The following is a 20,226-nucleotide window of genomic DNA, read 5'->3' as shown; positions in this document are numbered from 1 at the left end:
ATTGCCTGACGTTCCCTTGGGCAACTGGCATTTTTGAGTAAAAGTTTTATGTCCGTATATAATAATTGAATATTATTAAAACTAATTGTGGTATTGATATCTGTGCAAGACTGTCGCCTCTATAGAACAAAGGCAGGGAAAAGTGACTATCCAGCGAATATCAAACATAAAACTAATTTTATCGCAGTGAAAAACCTGGCTAATTTTCCTGGTGGACATGTCCTCTCTTACTGTAACCCTCTTACTGCCTTTGAAAAGCACTTAATGCACTTCTCGGCACGAAGCAACATGTCTGACAAAGCCACTGATGCATCCCCCCCCCTTTGTTTAGGGACTCGGTATTCCATTTCTGGTGTCAAATGTCTGTGAAACTTGTTCAGTTTATCTCTCAGTTGTTGAATCTTTTTATCTTAATACAAATATTTACACGTTTAGGAATTTGCTGGAAATAAAATCAGTTGAATTTGAGAGGATGTTTATATATATATATATATATATATATATACATACATACATATATACATATATATATATAGTGGAAGTGAGTTGGAGAAGGTAAGTGATTGCACAGAATTCTGTAGAATTCTGTAGAATTCTGTTAATGAGAGGTTCTGTGTTGTAGTGAGCAGTGGCAAGGATAAAGAGAGGATAAAACTGCACTTTGAGCTGGAGAAAGAAGAGAGCTGTGTGTGTTGATGTGGTTTTGACTAATATCCAATAAATTCCTTAATAATACTTTCTATCTGGAAAATAACATACTAGCTCCCTGCTATAAAATATAAAACCTGTTTATATAAGTCTACATCATAATGAGAAGCTTTGTAACTTACTCAGGTCGAGGTCCGAGCCTCTGGGGCAGGAGCGGACTTATGCCTCAGGCTTACTCTTCAGCCCAAATTGATAAAGAAAATAATAAACTCTAGTCTTAGTCTTAGGACTCACCAGTCACTTGTAAAGTTTACAAATCTCCACCCAGGTGGATTTGGTTAATTGCAGAATAGTTTCAAGCAGGTTAACAATTATCAATACAGTAAATAACAATAACTATATTGTAGATCTTCACCACGAGAATCGTGGCAAAGAACAAACAGTTTCACACATAATATATAGTATTACCAAGGTACATCAGATTCTTCACAGAATCATTAGTATACTTAGAAACAAGTTAAATGTTGGCAGGTTAGGAGCTGTCCTTCAGAAAAGAAAACAATTGAGTATACCTTTCATTTCTTTAAGCATATGTGTGTACGTGTTTGAATCACTGAGCACAGGATGTTAGGCTAACCCACAATATCCTGTTGAATCCTCCTGCTAGCTTCATAATGTCTCAGTGACTTTCAATTAGTCGTATGTCAGTTATAGCATATAAGAAAGCAAGGTTTTTCAGCATCTTGTTATTCTAACACTTTGTACTTTTTCATATCACATATGCAAGCAAAAGCAGTACAGCATCTTTGTTATTTTAATATTTTGTATTCATTCAGTTGACATGTATGCCAGAGCTTGGCTTAGATCATGTTCATGTTGGTCATATATATATATATATTTCATCATTTTGTTATTATTCTTATGACAGGGTACCTTGATTATCATACTTTAACATAAACCTCCTATCTCCCTCACAATCATCTTCTTCCCATCATGTTTCCCTAGCTTATCTCATCATTTTCAATAATCTCTTTCAGTTTTCTTTTGGTTCTCCAAACAGGGAAGTAACCCTCTGAACAGTTACTTCTCCGAAAAACAGAGAACTCATTGAGATCATAAACTGCACAAAATGCACAAAATGCATTTGCCCATTTTCTTTAAACTGTTCTTTCTCTGATCTGAACTGCTATGTTTACAGAACAGTTGGTATGTCAGTAAATCTTAATTTTTCTGCATAGATTGGCACCCAGTTATATTTCTGTGTTCAATACCTCAGGAACTTTATGATCATCTAACCAGCTACTTTTAACTTTTCTGCAGACTCCGATGAGGTTCAAAAGTGACTGGGCTTTTTCTGTTGCAGCTCCAAAATTATGGAAAATCCATGGTATCTCCCATTGTGGACATTTTTAAATCCAATTTATAAACTTTTTTTTTTTATTATTCTCCCAAGCATATTGGGTCTTCTATTTTTGTCCTGTCTTTTTATCAGAAGTTTTGTATTTTGATGTTTTTATTTCTCCTTTAGTATCATTCTTTAGTTTTACTCTTTTTTTTAAATTCATTTATTTCATTTTATTTGTGTTTTCATTGTTGTTTGGATTTACCTGATACTACTGAGAAATTTTGGCCAATGTTCTTTGTCCTGACATGTGCTATGCAAATAAAGGTGATGCTATCATCATGTTTCATAATGGGAGTGGCTTTCACAACCATTTTTGAAAGTATTACAGAAAGGAAAAAGCATAAGGAAATGTTCACTGCAACAGAGGTTCACTGCGGTCATCTAGACCATCAGCTTTAAGGTATGATTCACATTATTGCATACTGTTTTATTCATTTCGTTATTTAAGAAATATATACAGTGGGGTCCAAAAATATGAGACCACATTGGAAATCTGGATTTGATCTTTGAAATGGATGAAAAGATTTCAGTCCATGCCAGCTCAATTGCACACTTTTATTAAAGCAATATCGGGACATACCAAATACTAAGAAATTCTGAAATTAATGTAAATATTTCAGATGTTCTTTTCTTCACTCAAGTTGTTGTCAAGTAACATCATTTACAATGAAAATTGCATTAAATTAGAAAATAATGCAAAAGAGAAGCATTTTCACTAGTGCACTAGACTTTTGGACTCCACTGTATATAAATATTCAGAAAGCAAGTCTGTTTATATAGTCATATTATGTTTGGAGGTTATTTATGCCAAGTTTTTATCTCTCTCCAAAGTTTTGATGACGATAACCACAAACATGCTGATCAAGACATTGATGTATTCCATGATGTTCCTCATGACAAGTCAAACTCTGGCCTTTAAGATTTTGTGGTCAAATTCAAAGAAGCATCAGGACATAACCCGTGATGCAATTTTACAGACAACAGCCGATATCTGCAGATTGCGAGCGTTACAAGAGGGACAAAGTTTTGTTCTGGTGAACAACACTGTTAATACAGTATCTGTTGAAATATAAAAGTATTTTTTAATAAAACATGTATTTTATATCAGTGCGTGAATTTCCTATTGCAGGCAGGTGAACCGACAGTAACTTCAGTGGCAAGAGGGTGTTACTCATCTGATTCAGCCAAAGATTTTCAAAGGAGCATTGATACAATAAGTAAATGCAATTCCTGGGTTGACATTAGGCATCCTTTTACTGGAAGTTACCATTTTGACAATGAGGAGTTTTTAGCTGGACAGAATCTTATTACTAAAGGAGTTTCTGCTGTCAAATACAGTATCAAGCAGCAGAGTTATCAAGCTGCCAGAGAGGCACTTGGTAAAATCCTACACACTTTGCAGGTATGACACCATGTCACTGTACGATAATTGCATTGCTAATAATTAAGATACTACTGTATATTGTAGAATATAGAAGATACTATATTGTATATTTCAAAATAAATGTAAAGATGTTACACGTCATTGCTATAATAACTAAAGAGATGACCTAGTTTTATTGGGCATTATATGGTAGCTATTAAGTTAAATATAAGGATTAATTTTTAGTGTTTAATTAATAACTAACAAGGCCTACTTTGATCTGTCGTGTTTGTATTGTAATCTGACCCTGGTTTATGTCTTTCACTAAGGATTTCTACAGTCATAGTAACTGGATTGAACTAGGAAACAGAGAACCTTATTCCACCCTGATTAAACCAGACACCCCAGTTAACAACATAGCAGGTAAATGAACACCCATGTGGTTACATGAATGTTTCTCTGCAGATGTGTTTACCTGTTTGTTTGTTTGTTTGTTTGTTGTTTTTTTTTTCATAGAATAGTAGGACCGGTGGTGCTATACATGTGTTATTTAATCATTTAAGACAATGACAACTAATCTCACCACATTTGTTATACATTAATAACATAAGAAGATCCCTTCATGACAGCTTTATTGAAAACTATTATGACAAGATGCTAGTTATAGGGGATTTTTTTTTTATCTTATTAATATCTATCCTTGTTTTTCTCCTGAATCAACCTCAATCTGCTGTCACCTTAATACCCCTGAGCTCAGAGTATAGCTAACTGGCTATCAACTTTCATAATGAATCATAATAATAATTTTTTTTTTAACCTTTTATGAGCATCGTTATAGTGTAATTAGTGCACAAAATAATATTATTCAACATGTATGTAATCAGGTGCACTGTATGTATTAGGATTTACTGGCATAAAGTTGGCTTGATGTTGAATGTTCGATATTCACAGATATGACCAAATATCTATAATGTTACATATGACATTGTTATAGACGTTTCTAACTTCAATAGCATTTGAAGGGAATGGCGTACGGTCACAAAACCAACTGGAAAATTTTCCTGTAGGTGCCAGGTATAATGCACACTTTTTACATTTTTACATTTAATAAAATAAATTATGAAATCATGTGTGAATATTGCCATGTATTTCACTACCAAATGGGCTCATACACAAAATATTCCATAATTTAAAGCTAAATAGCATTTGAAGGGAATGACTTACAGTCACAAAACCAACTGTTCATCTTGGTGTCATATATGATGCACACCATTTTAGATTTTTGATATTTGATTAAATAAACTATGAAATCATATGGAAATATTGCCATGTATTTCACTACCAAATAGGCTCATACAGGGTGAAGCAGGAAGGCAGAGCGTCGTTCTCCGTCAACTCTGCAGGCTGAACTTGGTTGGCCGTGTCAGCAGACTCAGGCGTGAGCAGAACTTGGTTGGCCATGTCAGTAGACTCAGGCGTGAGCAGAACTTGGTTGGCCGTGTCAGAAGAATCTGGCGCAAGCATAATGTTGTTGGTTGTGACGTCGACCTCAGCCACGAGTAGGGTTTGGGAAGCCGTCTCTTCGACCTCAGACTGGAACTGGGCGTAGGAGGTAACCTCATTGTCCTCCAATAGGAACTTGACTTCAGAGGCTGTCTCATCGACCTTGGACAGGAACTTGGCGTGCTCTCTGAGGTTGAGGTGTGGGTTGGTCTCTTCCGCACCGCAGAGAGATGACATGATATCCCCAGCCTGGCTTGAATACAGAGCAATGGCTACTGCAAAAGTTCAAGGCGAAGCCTGAGGGGGAAGCGACACCCCACAAAGCTAGAGGGGGAGCGACGCTCTCCGCAAGGTCTGAGGGGAGAGCGAAGTTCTCCGCGAGGCCAGAGGGAGGAGAAAAGTTCTCTGTGAGGCCAGAGGGAGCAGCAAATTTCAGAAGCAGCAAAGTTCCTTCGTTCCTCCTGCTGGCTGTGCAGTAGCCATCGCTCCGCATTCAAGCCAGGCTGGGGATATCATGTCACCTCTCTGTGGTGTGGAAGAGACCGCCCCACACGTGAACCTCAGAGAGCACGCCAAGTTCCTGTCCGAGGTCGATGAGACAGCCTCTCAAGCCAAGTCCCTGTCAGAGGTTGACAAGATGGCCAACAGCATTATGCTTGCCTGTCGCTCTGCCTACCTGTTCCACTGAGGACGTCTCTCTGCCTTCCTGTTTCACCGTGTATGAGCCCATTTGGTAGTGGAGTACATGGCAATTTTACATATCTATAATATTTGCATACGGTATAAAAACTTCACAATACTCACACATGATTTCATAGTTTCTTTTATTAAATAGCAAAAATCTAAAAAGGTGTGTCATAGATGACCCCTACATGAACACCTTACAATTGGTTGTGTGACTGTAAGTCATTCCCTTCAAATGCTAGTCAGCTTTAAATTATGGTATATTTTGTGTATGAGCCCATTTGGTAGTGAAATACATGGCAATATTCTCACATGATTTCATAGTTCATTTTATTAAATGAAGATATTTATTCTCGCTTTTACTTCTGAGACACTCTGCCTCGCTAAGATACTCTTTTTATACCCATGTTGCCAATTAACCTAATTAGTTGCAAAATGTCCAGCTGTTTCTTTTAGTAACACTTACTTTTCCAGCCTTTTGTTGCCCCATCCCAACTTTTTGCGTGTTGCGGCCATCAAATTCAAAACTACCTTATTTTTGTTCCTTAAAATGGTACATTCCTTCAGTTTAAACATTTGATATGTTTTCTATGTTCTATTGTTAATAACATATGGGTTTATGAGATTTGCAAATCAATTGCATTCTGTTTTTATTTACATTTTACACAATGTCACAACTTTTTTGGAATTGCGGTTGTAGACACCAGTAAATCTTACACTTCATTCCAAGCATTGGAAACTTTGTATTAAAAATCCTGCTCATTGTATCCATTGCTAAGCTTAAAGTACCTCAATTGCTGACCCATTATGTGGAAATTATTCTAGAAACAAAATGTACAGCATACCATGTTGGAGGGAACATGAAACAAATATCTGATTTCATAAAACATAATTTTCTTATGTTCTTTGCCAGATTCAGCAACCTGCAGGCCTTGTAATGGCAAAGACTGCACAGGAAACATCCTGGAAGAGATCACTGCACAGAAGAAACTAACATCAGGATATTTTGGTTTCTCGAAACCAAAAGGTAATGTGTAAAATCTGGTCAGCAATGAAATAAAGACAGAGGTAATCTAATAAAATTAGGAAGGAATTCAAAGGAATAAAGAATAAAATGCATTTTATATAACTATGTAGAAAAGATAGCAAACTAATATGCACTGCAAGCAATAAGAGGAACATACTGCATGTCATTGGGTAGGTGGAGAAGCAAGATGGTTGTAAATTGGGGAGGGACAGTGAAGGCACAGAGATGGAGAGGAAGAGGGTTCTGTAGTTTTGGGGCAGCAACATAAAAAGCCCAATCTCCCATTGTGTAGAGCCGGGAAGAAGGGACAGCGAGCAGGTGAGCTGAAGATCTGAGAGTATGTGCTGATGAGTGTGGAATAAGGAAGCTAGAAAAGTAGGTGGAGACCAGACCATGAAGGGACTTAAATATCAAAAGAAGTATTTTGTACTATACACTCCTGGGCAAAAATAAGTCTAAAATGGCAAATTAAATAATTAAACAAATGCAATCTTGAGACCTCATTTGCCACCATTTGTTCGTTTACTTTTTCTGCAGTGAACTGTTTGGGGGAAAAGCTAGAAAAAGGGAAATTTACTTCTTGCATGCAAAGGTAAAATCATTACCAGTCTTATATGGCTTATCCACATACTGATACTATGGGCATGGGTTCAGAACAAAGAAGTCAATAAGCCATTGCCTAAGTTTCAGTTAGACACATAAAGTCAATGCTTTGGTTCATACAGTGCCCTCTACTAATATTGGTACCCTTGCTAAATATAAGCAAAGAAGGCTGTGAATAACTGTCTTTATTGTTTAAACTTTTGATCTTTTGTTAAAAAAATTTCAAAAAATACTCTGCTCTCATGGGTATCAAACAATTGCAAACACAACACAGGTTTATCAAAAAAAAAATCTTTGTTAAATATAGGTGTGCAACAATTATTGCCACCCTTTAAGTCAATACTTTGTGCTACCTCCCTTTGCCAAGATAAGAGTTCTGAGTCTTCTCCGACAATGCCTGATGAGGTTGGAGAATACATGGCAAGGGATCTGAGACCGTTCCTCCATCAAGAGTCTCACCAGATCCTTCAAATTATGAGGTCCATGCTGGTGGACTGCCAGAATATTAAATAAAAAATAAATTCTGTTTACAATGAAATTTTTTAATTAAAAAAATGTATACCAATTTTATTCACTCTGAGAAACAAATCACTTGTATCTTCACATTTCATTTCATCTTAAGGAAAATGCAGTCATGGAGGAATAATTGATCCATCAAGTTGGTGGCAAGGTGGAATAAATAAGGATGCTTCAGATTCCAGCCATGGTCATCTACATGAAGTGGCAGCATCGGTAGCCACTGCTGCTACCAGAGAACTACTGCAAGACATTAGAGCAGCAGTTGGAGATTCTGAGTTTCTTAGGTATCAGAGAAAGCCTTTCAATGTATTAAATAAGATTTAAGAAATGATACACAGTGTTGATCTCATACAGATCTTTAAACAAAATACAACATAAAACAAAGGCAACCTGAGTAAAGACACATTACAGTTTTTTTTTTTATTGAAGCAAAAAAAAAAGTTATCCAACACATATTACCCATGTGAAAAACTAATTTCCCCCTTAAACTTAAAATCTGGTTGTGCCATCTTTAGCTGCAATAACTGCAACTAAACACTTCCGACAGCTGGAGATCAGTCTTTCACATCACTGTGGTGGAATTTTGGCAAGTCTTCTTTGCAGAACTGCTTTAGTTTCGCCACACTGGAGGGTTTTTGAGCATGAACTGCCCATTTAATTTTCTGCCACAGCATCTCAATTGGGTCAAGTCAGGACTTTGACTAGGACACTCCAAAACTTTATTATATTTATTTATTTATTTTAGCCATTCAGAGATGGACTAACTCCTATGCTTTAGATAAACTTACGGCCTGAAGACCGGACATTCTCCTTTAGGATTTTCTGGTAGAGAGCGAGCAGAATTCATGTGTTTTTTTTATCCAGAAGGCCCTGAAGCAGCAAAGCATCCCCACACCATCACACTTCCACCACCATGCTTGACCGTAGGTAAGATGTTCTTTTTGTGGAATTCAGTGTTTAGTTTACGCCAGATGTAATGGGACCCCTGTCTTCCAAACAGTTCCACTTTCCACTCAGTCCACAGAACATTCTCCTAAAAGGTTTGAGGATCATCAGGGAGTGGTTTGGCAAAATTCAGATTTGTCTTAATGCGCTTCTGGGTTGGCAGTGATTTTCACCTCACCATTCTTCCAAGGATGCCATTTTTGCCCAGTGTCTTTCTGATAGTGGAGTCATGAACTCCATATGACCTTTATTGATGCAAAAGAGGCCTGTAGTTCCTTTGATGTTGTCCTTGGGCCTTTTGTGACTTCCTGGATGAGTAGTTGCTGTACTCCTGGAGGAATTTTGGAAGGTCAGCCACTTCTGGGGAAGTTCAGTACTGTGCTGAGTTTTTCCATTTGGAGATAATGGCTCTCACTGTGGTCCTTTGGAGTCCCAGAGCCTTTGAAATAGCTTTGTAACCTTTCCCAGACTGATGTATTTCAATAAAATTTTTCCTCATTATTTCTGGAATTTCTTCCAACTTTGGCATAGTGTGTTACTGGGTAAGACCTTTTAACCAACTTCATGCTGTTGAAAAGGTTCTATTTATGTGTTGGTTTGATTGAATTGGGCGGGGGGGGGGGGGGGGGGGGGGAGGGTACAGTTTCACACAGGCCAAGTTGATGTTGGAGAACTTTTTTTGCTTCAATATATAGCATTATCATTTTAAAATTTTACCTTTTTGTTTACTCAGGTTGCTTTAGTTTTATCTTAGATTTTATTTTAATTTCTGAAACAATTTAGTATGAGACAAACACAAAAACAGAAGTAATCAGGATGGGGGTAAATACTTTTTCACAGTACTATACATAAATAAAAGCATACACACATGCCCAATCCTATGTACATGTTAGGTGTGCCATGTCCATTGGCCTCTTTGGGTGATGTTTCTAGCTTCACGTTTTCGATGTTATTCACAACCATATTCTGATGATTCCTCTAACATAGTGTTAAATAGGGTTAATCACACATTTTAAAATTATAACAGTTTATATGGTAGTTATTTCCTCTGCCTTCTCTTTAGCATTGAACCCAGGTTCATCTGCTCAGTAGTACAGTTATGTGTGTGATTCCTCATCCTTCAGACTGATGGGACTCAGCCAGACGTCAGTGCTGTGTTTTGTTATCGACACCACTAGCAACATGTCTGAAGACATTGACGAAGTCAGGAGAGTTACTTCATCCATCATTGACAGTAAAACAGGCACTGCAGCTCAACGTTCAGAATACATCCTGGTACCATTTAATGACCCTGGTAAGTTTGATTGCTCTTTATATGTAATTCAGTCTAAATTGCATGCTGTATTGTATTGCTATTAACTTTAACAGAGAGAAAAAAAGAAAGACTGGTGAGAGAACAGTTGTATGTGATTACATACTGTAGTATACATATTAAATAGCTAAGTAAGTGTCACGTTCTGTCACATCAAAGAGGAGGAGACAGATGCAAATGCAGTTTAAGAAGTTTTATTATATATATAGGTGCATCACAAAAAATGTTAATATCGTGGAAAAGTTCATTTTTTTCCTTTATTTAATTCAAAAAGTGGAACTTTCATATATTCTAGATTCATTATACATAAAGTGAAATATTTCAAGCCTTTTTTGTTTGTTTTGTTTTAATCTTGATGACTACAGCTTACAGCTCATGGAAATCAAAAATCCAGTATCTTAAAATATTAGAATAAAGAATTTATAATACAAAAATTTTGACCTGAGAAGAGCTCTAATCAGCTAATTAACTCAAAACACCTGCAAGTGTTTCCTGAGCCTTTAATCTCTCAGTCTGGTTCAGGACACACAACCACAATCATGGGGAAGATTAAAGTAAATTTTGCATTTCATTTGGAAATCAAGGTCTCAGAGTCTGGAGGAAGAGTGGAGAGGAACAGAATCCAAGATGATTTGGGGTGTCATGTCATCTGCTGGTGTTGCTCCACTGTGTTTTTTCAAGTCGAGAGTCAATGCAGCATCTACCAGGAGATTTTAGGGCACTTTATGCTTACATCTGCTGATAAGCTTTATGGAGATGCTGATTTCATTTTCCATCAGGACTTGGCACATGCCCACAGTGCCAAAACAACTAGTATCTGGTTTGTGACCATGGTATTACTGTGCTTGATTGACCAGCCGATGTGCTTGATCAGTAGCAAAGGGAACACCAGACACTAGATATGAGAGGGGTATAAATAAGACCGGCTCCACCTGCCCTCCCTAAGCAGGTTCTGATCACTGCACGTAATCTTGAACACCTAATTCTAATTTCATGATTTCAAGGTGTGATAAACGGTGTTGGGTAGGTTACTCAAAAAATTTAATCTACTACAGATTACTAATTACTAAATTGTAATCTAGTTACATTACTGATTACTGCATGTAAAAAGTAATCAGATTACTAATAACTTTACTTTCAGTTTACTTTCAAAACCTATCAAACCTACAAAAATACACTGCAAAGTGAAACTCGTGGTATGACATGATCAGAAAAAGTTGGATTTATCATAAAACATGCCTTGGGTGTTGTCACTGTTGATCTATCAGACCAATAAAATATAAAACTTTTCTAACTAGGCTCGTTTGGTTTCGCTAGCCAAGGGGAGGCACAGCTAAGCTATCATTGTATGGGTTTAGCTGCTACAGTGCCATTATCTTTCCTCTGCTCATAGCATGTTCACGTAAACTGGAAGTCATGTAGACATTTACACACCTTGTTTTCCGGCTCAGCATCAGAGGATGTTAGTGTTTTCGTTTCAACCCCTTTACCGGTAAAAAAATAAATAAATAAATAAATCTGTGTATATCATTTGGCAGAATTGAGAGCTGTCAGCCAATAAGACACGAGTATTTCCACGGATTTTCCTGTAAACACTGTCTGATTGGTCTCGCCTCTGTTCACTGTAGATATAAAATTACAACACGGCCGTCTTCTTTTACTGACATTTAGTTGCGCAATGACAAACCGCTCCAAGTGGAGATTTATACGGGGCTAAAGAAAAAGTCTTCGGGGGAAAACATGATTTATTTTAAAAAATACATTTTACTTAATATTGTTTTCTTAACAATACATTTGTAACACAAGCAACAAAATTTTATTGACATCAGTAACTGTAATCAAATTACATCAATTTATAATGTAATGCGTTACATTACTGCATTATCAGAAAAAGTAATTAGATTACAGAAACACGTTACTTTATAACGCGTTACACCCAACTCTGGTGATAAATGTAGGGGTGTACTTACTTTTTCCAGGTGACTGATCTGTTTTTTTGTTGTTGTTGTTGTTGTTAATTTAAATTGTGACAGTTACTGCAAAATGTCAATTTTATGTATCATTTGATAGAGTGTATCAACTTCATTAACAGGCACTGTTTCAAAGAGGATCAAATGTTTGCTTGACAAATTTGTCACGCAATTTGTCATAATTTTTCACCTGACTGTATATAAACAAACAATAAACTATTTCCTCTCTGCCTACACATTCTTTCAGATTATGGCCCACTTTCAAGAACAACTGATCCTAATGTATTTAAAAAGCAACTCAATGCACTTACAGCTGCTGGTGGAGGAGATTCTCCTGAAATGTGTCTCTCAGGACTCCAGGTATGATAAAGTAGTTTAGCTGTTGGATGCTCTTTAAGTCAGTCAGCTCCTCACTCATTCAGTCAGTCAGTCAGTCAGTCAGTCGGTGAGGCTCTCAATGTTGGTCATTCCATCAGTCAGTCAGTCAGTCAGTCAGTCAGTCGGTGAGGCTCTCCCTTAGTTAGTCATTCCATCAGTCAGTCAGTCAATCAGTCAGTGAGGCTCTCAATCAGTTAGTCATTCTGTCAGTCAGTCAGTCAGTGAGCCTCTCAATCAGTTAGTCATTCCATCAGTCAGTCAGTCAGTCAGTCAGTGAGCCTCTCAATCAGTTTGTCATTCCATCAGTCAGTCAGTCAGTCAGTGAGGCTCTCCCTCAGTTAGTTATTCCGTTATTCCATCAGTCAGTCAGTCAGTCAGTCAGTCGGTGAGGCTCTCCCTCAGTCAGTCATTCCATCAGTCAGGCAGTCAATCAGTGAATATCTCAATCAGTTAGTCATTCCATCAGTCAGTCAGTTAGTCATTTGTAAGTCACTTTGGATAAAAGCGTCTGCTAAATGAATAAATGTAAATGTAATGTAGTCAGTCAGTCAGTGAGGCTCTCCCTCAGTTAGTCATTCCATCAGTCAGTCACTCAGTCAGTCAGTGAAGCTATCCCTCAGATAGTCATTCCATCAGTCAGTCAGTCAAATCCCTGCTCTAGGCTGGCCCATACATAATACCTGTTTAGTCTTGACTAATTGCAAGCATACAAGTAGCAATCGTAGCATACTTTTTGTTCCAGCTTGCCATCACTGGGTCTCCAACACAGACTGAGATTTTTGTTTTCACCGATGCTGATGCAAAAGATAAAAGGTTGAGAAATACTGTACAAGCCCTTATTGAGAGAACAAAGTCTGTAGTGAGTACATACAAATTTTCATATACTGTACACAAAAAAATGTATTTAAAAAAAGATTTAATCTATAAATTGTAGATCCGATCATGTATTCGTCTTGCTTTCATCGTAACAATGCAATAATATAAGCAAAACACTGATTACATATTCTTTCTTTCCCTGAAGGTGACTTTTATGCTAACCAACTCCGTTAGTTCTCAGCATCGCAGAAGGAATGACGAGATTGGCCAGCAGCAAGCTTCTCAGGTTTTCAATTCTCAGGTCTACCAGGACCTGGCTCAGGCCTCTGGGGGCCATGCTATTGAGGTCTCCAAAGAAACACTGTCCCAAGCTACTAACATTATTGCAGTTACCTCTAGATCTACACTGGTAATTAAAGGAATACTTTGATAATAGAATAATACTACCGCCTACAGCTAAATGCCAGTTGCATTATAGCCATCATTTGGTCTGCCATTCCTTTTAATACATATTCCTGGGATTGGTGTTAGATCTGCTCTGACCCTGAACAAGATATAACACTTACTGAAGATGAATGAAAGAATGAATAGTACCATCAGTGACATGTTTTATCAATGTTTTTCTTCCAGTTAATTTAGCTGACTTTCTTTGACTTAGATTCCCACAAACAAAAAAAACAGTTCAGCCTACTACTCACCCCACTCTGCCTACTTTAGTAAATAATGCATAAATTATTTTGTAAATTGAATTAAATTAAATTAAATTTTATTTATATAGTACTTTTAACAATATTTAATGGATATTAATTTAGATTTAGATCCCTAATGAGCAAGCCAGAGTCTATTTTGTCAATGAAAAACTCGTTAAGACTGCATGAGGAAGAGACCTTGAGAGGAACCAGGCACAAAAGCTGGATAGTTTGATCATGAGTCATTATTTCTGAGTCAGTTATTTCTGCAAATTGCTGTAAATTCAAACAATACTGAGTGTGTTGAAAAGTATGAGCATCATTTTTTATTTCATTAGCATTTTTAGCTTTAAGTCTAGACCCTGAATAATTTTGCATACCCTGAAAAAAGATCAGATTTAAGAGAACAAATTACATATAGTATACATAAAAATCATTTATCATCAAAACTTAGTTTCAGTGCTTGTATGGAATTTAATTTAAACAATTTTCTAATTGCTAGATTGAATTATATAGAGTGAGTGTGATCAATTCATGTAGTATTAATGAAATCCAGTTATGCCATGAAATCTTACAAGGTTGTTAGCACTGTCAGGAAGAAATAAATATAGTATTCAAAGAAGATCGAAAACACAATGATAATATTGCTGCCTCAGCACACAAAGTTTGATTTCATTCAGGGCTTTAAAAATGATCAAATCATGTAGGATTTACAAAAACAAATTATTGGAATCTAAATCAATTAATTTATGTGAAACTGATGTAAATTAATTAGTTCAGTGAGCTGTTTTAATTGTAGACTGTTTTCAGAGAGTTCAGTCTTGTGCAAGTGAAACCATCCACAGCAATCTTTAGGGTGTTTATGAATTACCAACCACAGCAATCTCACAGTAAACAGCTATCCATGTGGGGCAATCTTCAGGAGTAGCTATAGTTAGACAGCTGACAAGGGTCAAGGAAGGGTATTTTAATCAAGGGTTTAAGAACTGCTAGTTTAAAGGAGTTAGGTACATAGCCAGGGTTAAGGGAGGAGTTAATTGTTTTAATAGAGGTTCGACTGCTTCTAGAAGTATCTGTATAAGGAAATGTGTCTTTAATGGATGTAGTGCACAAGCGTTAGCAGTGCTAGCTCAGTAGTTAAGACGTTGAACTACTGATCAGAAAGTCATGAGTTCAAACTCCATCACCACCAAACTGCCACTGTTGGGCCCTTGAGCAAGGCCCTTAACCCTCAACTGCTCAAATGTATGAATAAGATAAATACAAGTCGCTCTGGATAAGGGTGTCAAAAGCTATAAATGTAAAGTTGGAAATTATGAAAGGGTTAGTCTGGCTGTAGGTCTGTATTCCAATCAGATCAGGTTATTTAAACAGGAGGAAGAAGGTGTGGCTCTGTCGTAGTAGGAACAAAAACCTGCAGCTTCACCTTTATGGATAAGATTGGACTGAACTACATACTATAAATTCTATATCCTATTATGGTATTTACTTATAAGTCTTGACATTTTATGCAGAATCTTCCTTCTTAGATTCGCATTTTTGTACAGTTTGTTGTTATCTTTAAAGCTTAGTGACCTTGCATGAGCTGATCTGCTGTGTTAAAATAAAAAATTAAAATTAGAACTATTTCTAAGCGCATTCATATTAGCATTGAGTGATGAGTAACACTCACTTTTCTGCTTCTAGGTCACTCTATTCCAGGCTATAAGAAATACAGCAAAAGTGGACATCTTCTCAGTCTTTGTGGATTCTTCTGTGCAAAACCTGACCATTTTCATCACAGGCAACTCTCCAGATTACACCATCACTAGTCCCTCAGGTGTGTAGATTGGGAAATGAATCAATAACCCTCATTCTTAGATACCACTAAGAAACTTGTGTAATGTCAACATTATGCAATACTATGCTAAACTTCTATAATAATGCTGTTATCTAACCCAGGAATCTCACAGAGCAGCACTGAACTGATTGGGGCGTTGGGGCTTATTCAGAGAGTTGGTAACTTTCACACAGTGCAACCAAATATTTCAGACCCCACTGGATTGTGGCTTTTCAGTGTTAAATCAACACAGCTCTACACCATCAGAGTTGTTGGTAAAAATCTTTGTACAACTCTCCTAATTTTGTATGAAAGAATAAATTGCAAAAAAAATAATGTTTACAAAATTATTTCTGTTTTTCTATTTACTATCCAGGTCAAAGCGAGGTTGATTTCCTGTTTGACTTTGTAGAACTTTCCCAGGAGTTTCATTCAAGCTATGCTGTATTAAACAGCAGGCCTGCAGCTAGTAAGTGAACGACTCTTTACATGTGACAATCAGATACTCTAGTTCTGAATAAACACATGTTTCTGCTTTGTTTGCCTTTCATTCAGACACCAATATCACGTTGATGGTATCCATGGTCGGTGGGGACAGTGTGAGGCCTACAAAGGTGTCTCTGGTCGAAGCCTCAAGTTCAAACTCTTTAAATGGAACACTAGAAGAGGTAGCTAGTGGGCAGTACTTAGTGACCTTCAACAGCATCCCAGCAGGAGAGTTTACTGTTCGTGTAGCTGGACAGATCAGTTCCTCTAGATCTTCAGATAACACCTTTCAGAGACAGTCACCAACTCAATTCCAAACATCAAGTGTGACCATTACTGTAAGTTTATATTCCAAAAAATTCTTAAACAAATAATAATAATAATAATAATAATAATAATAATAATAATAATAATGCAAGCTAATTAATCAGCATGTGCAAAAGAACTATGAGATCAACACAGCAATTTCCATCCAACAAATAATCAAATTCAATCAAGGTTCACAAAAATTTATATATACTGGCTTTTACATTTTCTTATTTTGAGGAGTAAGAGAGTATTTTCTTGATACTCACCCTAAGAGTCAATGTGTTCATTCCGAAATTTTCTTGAATCTTATTTATTAAGCACAGAGTATACTGGAGACCAGCATTGCTTTTGGTCCACATTATTTACTGCTCATGAAAGCTGCTCAAGTGCAGTCAAAGTTTGCAAAGACTGATTATAATGGCTTTTACAGATTTTTAGGGATTGACTTTCTTTCTACTCACCCTTAGACTCAACCTGTTGGAACAATTGAACCAGGAAAACCATTCACTCTGCCTTTTACAGTGGAAACCAGCGGCTCTGGAGGAAGCTTTAATATCAGAGTCAGCAATGATCGCAATTTTGACACCCACTTTAACACATCCATAACTCTCGAGAGTGGGGGCAGTGCGAATGGTGCAGTAACTCTGACTGTTCCTGAAAATACTTCCTCTGGAACTGATGTCACTCTGACGATTGAAGCTGAAGAAATGGATGGAGGTGATTCCAATTACATTGTGCTGCGCCTTGCTATTGTTGCTCCGGTAATTACTTACATTACAGTACATTAAATATTCCAGGATGCTGTCAAAGAAAGTGCTAATGCCTAAATTCATTTTTTGAACAGAAGGTCATTTCAAAGTTTTCAAATCTGATTGTTAACTTCTTATAACTGCTGAACTGATGATCAATTCTTACATGTGTGGCGGTCTAGGAAAACCCAGTGGAGCTCACTGTGGCTGAATTCTGGCAGACATCCAAAAATGATGAAAATGGTTGTTTTTTTTTCTGCATGGGGCATATAATGACCTCAAGTTTAAGTGATTTATATATATATATATATATATATATATATATATATATATATATATATATATAAATTGCCTTGGCTATCTTTATGCAAAGATCATGTTGGGTACAAACACAATAAGAGAAAGCAGTCTGTCTGCCTAATGATGTCAAACACCTTAACATAGCAAATGTCATGTTTTGTTGACATTTTTGGATAGCTAAATGCCTGCTGTCAAAATGATGCTCCTGTGCCACAAATGGAAGGAAATCTTGAAATTTAAATCAAGTAATTTAAAATGTCGAAATCTCACCATGTGTAGGGTTTTCACAGGCTGCCATGCATTATAGTTATTACAAAGTGACTGGGGCCAAACTGGGTAAAAACTCAACTTTTTTTTTCTACTTCTTTAAGGTAACAGACATTACTCATCCACTATGTGAGGAGGTTACCATAAATGCTGACTGTTCAGTGAACTGCAGCCTTTCCTCATGGTACCTCACTGCTAAAATGACTGATGGGTCAGGTATTCAAAGTGTGAGAGTCCTCCAGGGAAATGGCACACTCATCACCACCACTGTTCTCAGTGACACAGGGATGAATGTCACGATGGTAGTCTACAACTCATCTTGCTGTTTCCGAGAGTTGGAACTGGTTGCTGTGGATGCAGTGGGAAATGTTGCCACCTGCTTCAAATCTCTGAGAGCTAGAGCTGCTCCAGGCGGCCTCACTTATGATGCAGAATTTCTCTTGATTTTGCCTGCTTGTCTTTGGCTAAATATTGGAGCCTCTGTTTACCAATTTATGCAGCTCTAAGAAATCTGCATATTTGGGCCTATATAATACTAATTCTGTAATTATTTTATACATTACGCAGTAAAATGGTAGGTTTGTTAAAGAAAGAGATATAAAGAGGGTTTTTTTGTCACATGTTGTAATTTTCAGTTTTATAATACAAGTTTAAAATATAAGTAAGTTCTTAAATGACTGGGAAATGTCATGTACATGCAAGATTTTTAAAAATACATTGCTATTACAATGTAATATCTACATGCAGCATAGGTTTTCAGGTTTCAGGTTCTAGTTGTACTTAATCTTGCAGGTTCTAGTATAGAATTAATGTTTGCAGTTGTAATTATGTAAACATAATTAAAATGTAAGTGCATGTATGTATGAATGTAAGTTTTAATTAAACTGAATTACATGCTGGCACCTTATTTACAACAAGATTTACAGATGACGATGACGATGATCGGATGTTACTTAACTCATACAAGGTTATTTGAGCCATGTTTTGCACATAAAGTCCCCTCCAAAACTATTGGAACGGCAAGGCCAATTCAATTGTTTCTCCTGTAGACTGAAGAAATTTCGGTTTGAGATCAAAAGTTAAATACGAGCAGAGAGTTTAGAATTTCAGCTTTTATTCCCTGGTATTTATATGTAGATGTTTTAAACAACATAGAACATAGTACATTTTGTTTCAGACCACCCAATTCAAAAGCGAAAAACATGTGGCTATGTCAAGATCACGAGAAAATTAAATCGTGATCACGAGAAAACAACAGAAAAAAAATTAATAATGCATTTCCTCTTAGGGCTTATGTAGAAAATAATCCAAGTAACAACCACTACAGATGAACAGACAGATTTTCACATTTGACCGGTGAGAGCCGCAAACAGTTGTCATGGGTGAGTTTCCTGGATAACAGTCAGATTAACCAATCATGCTCAAAGCAACACGGTGAGACAGCCAATAGGAATTGTTTCAGCATGGAGACATAGTAACTATAGGAAAAGATATGTTAAAAGAAAGAAAATAAATGTGTATTTAGTTTAATTTGTAGGCTGTTATATTTAATTAATTGAGTTAATGGTGTTTTAATAGCAGTGTTTCAATAAAAATTTATATAAATACAATTTACTATAAATGTATGGTAAAGTTTTATTAATTAATACCTGTTAACCTAGGTAATATTATTAATTAATGTTACCTATTACCTAGGTAACATTATTAATACCTACAGTATAGGCTGTAGTATTTATTATTATTATTTTTTTTTTTTTTTTCCTCAGTTGGCCTCAACACAAGCACAGATAAGTATAGGCCCAGTGTTTCGAAGTGGTTCATTAAACAAAATCAAGCCCCCAAATATAAAATAAGGTTTTAGTGTGATTACTTGCACAAGAACCAAATTGAGTAGTGACAGCAGTGGAGATGGAACAATCAACAAAACTCTCCTACAGCTACCACTGCTACAAAACAGCTATATAGCAAACACTGCTGTATCCGTATGACATACTGTATGTAGGCCTATATAAAAAGCTAATGGCTGGCTTGACATCATGGTAACATTACTGTTACATTCATGCAGCCCATAGAATAACCATCTTGCATGTTAACAAATACTTGACCTTTCATTTAGAACCAAACTTATGCCAAAATGCCGTACAGACATGACAATGACATTTTCCCCTTTACTGTGTTGTAGTGTTACATGATGTCCTAGGTGTAAGATTTTGCCTGAAGCAACATTCATTTGCCAACATTCAACATCCAGAATTCCATACAAGCAACGACAAGTGTCTTCAGCCTGCTTTACTGGTCTCTCAAGGTTGAAACTTTCAAACATGTTGCTGCTCTAAAGGATTTAATGCTTATCATTCTTGATCTTACCATTTCCTGCCTGATCTATTGCAATGCATTGTTTTCCTGACTTTGCCTTTACTCATTTTACTTTTGT

The 20,226-nt window shown here is 36.6% G+C and overlaps 1 protein-coding gene across 1 annotated transcript; it reads left to right on the top strand.

Moving 5' to 3' along the window:
- The first annotated feature begins 1,832 nt into the window (after positions 1–1,832).
- On the top strand, positions 1,833–18,691 carry LOC128606071 (von Willebrand factor A domain-containing protein 7-like). Its single transcript, XM_053622070.1, has 16 exons — positions 1,833–2,453; positions 2,885–3,087; positions 3,183–3,455; positions 3,746–3,839; positions 6,517–6,630; positions 7,856–8,036; positions 9,822–9,991; positions 12,227–12,339; positions 13,100–13,216; positions 13,379–13,582; positions 15,549–15,681; positions 15,804–15,956; positions 16,058–16,150; positions 16,237–16,505; positions 16,944–17,237; positions 17,897–18,691. Exons 2-16 carry the CDS (start codon positions 2,890–2,892, stop codon positions 18,296–18,298), a joined length of 2,808 nt encoding a protein of 935 aa, XP_053478045.1. The 5' UTR covers positions 1,833–2,453; positions 2,885–2,889; the 3' UTR covers positions 18,299–18,691.
- Positions 18,692–20,226: the final 1,535 nt, after the last annotated feature.

Source organism: Ictalurus furcatus, chromosome 3 (assembly GCF_023375685.1).
Source record: "Ictalurus furcatus strain D&B chromosome 3, Billie_1.0, whole genome shotgun sequence".
Lineage (NCBI taxonomy): Eukaryota > Metazoa > Chordata > Actinopteri > Siluriformes > Ictaluridae > Ictalurus > Ictalurus furcatus.
The sequence above is the reverse complement of the archived record's forward strand: the minus strand, read 5'-3'. Positions and strand labels throughout refer to the sequence as shown.

Coding starts and splice junctions, on each gene's coding strand:
- LOC128606071 (XM_053622070.1), top strand. CDS start 2,890: ATGACGATAACCACAAACATGCTGATCAAGACATTGATGTATTCCATG. Junction 9,992..12,226: donor GGTACCATTTAATGACCCTG/GTAAGTTTGATT, acceptor ACATTCTTTCAG/ATTATGGCCCACTTTCAAGA. Junction 13,583..15,548: donor TTACCTCTAGATCTACACTG/GTAATTAAAGGA, acceptor TTCTGCTTCTAG/GTCACTCTATTCCAGGCTAT.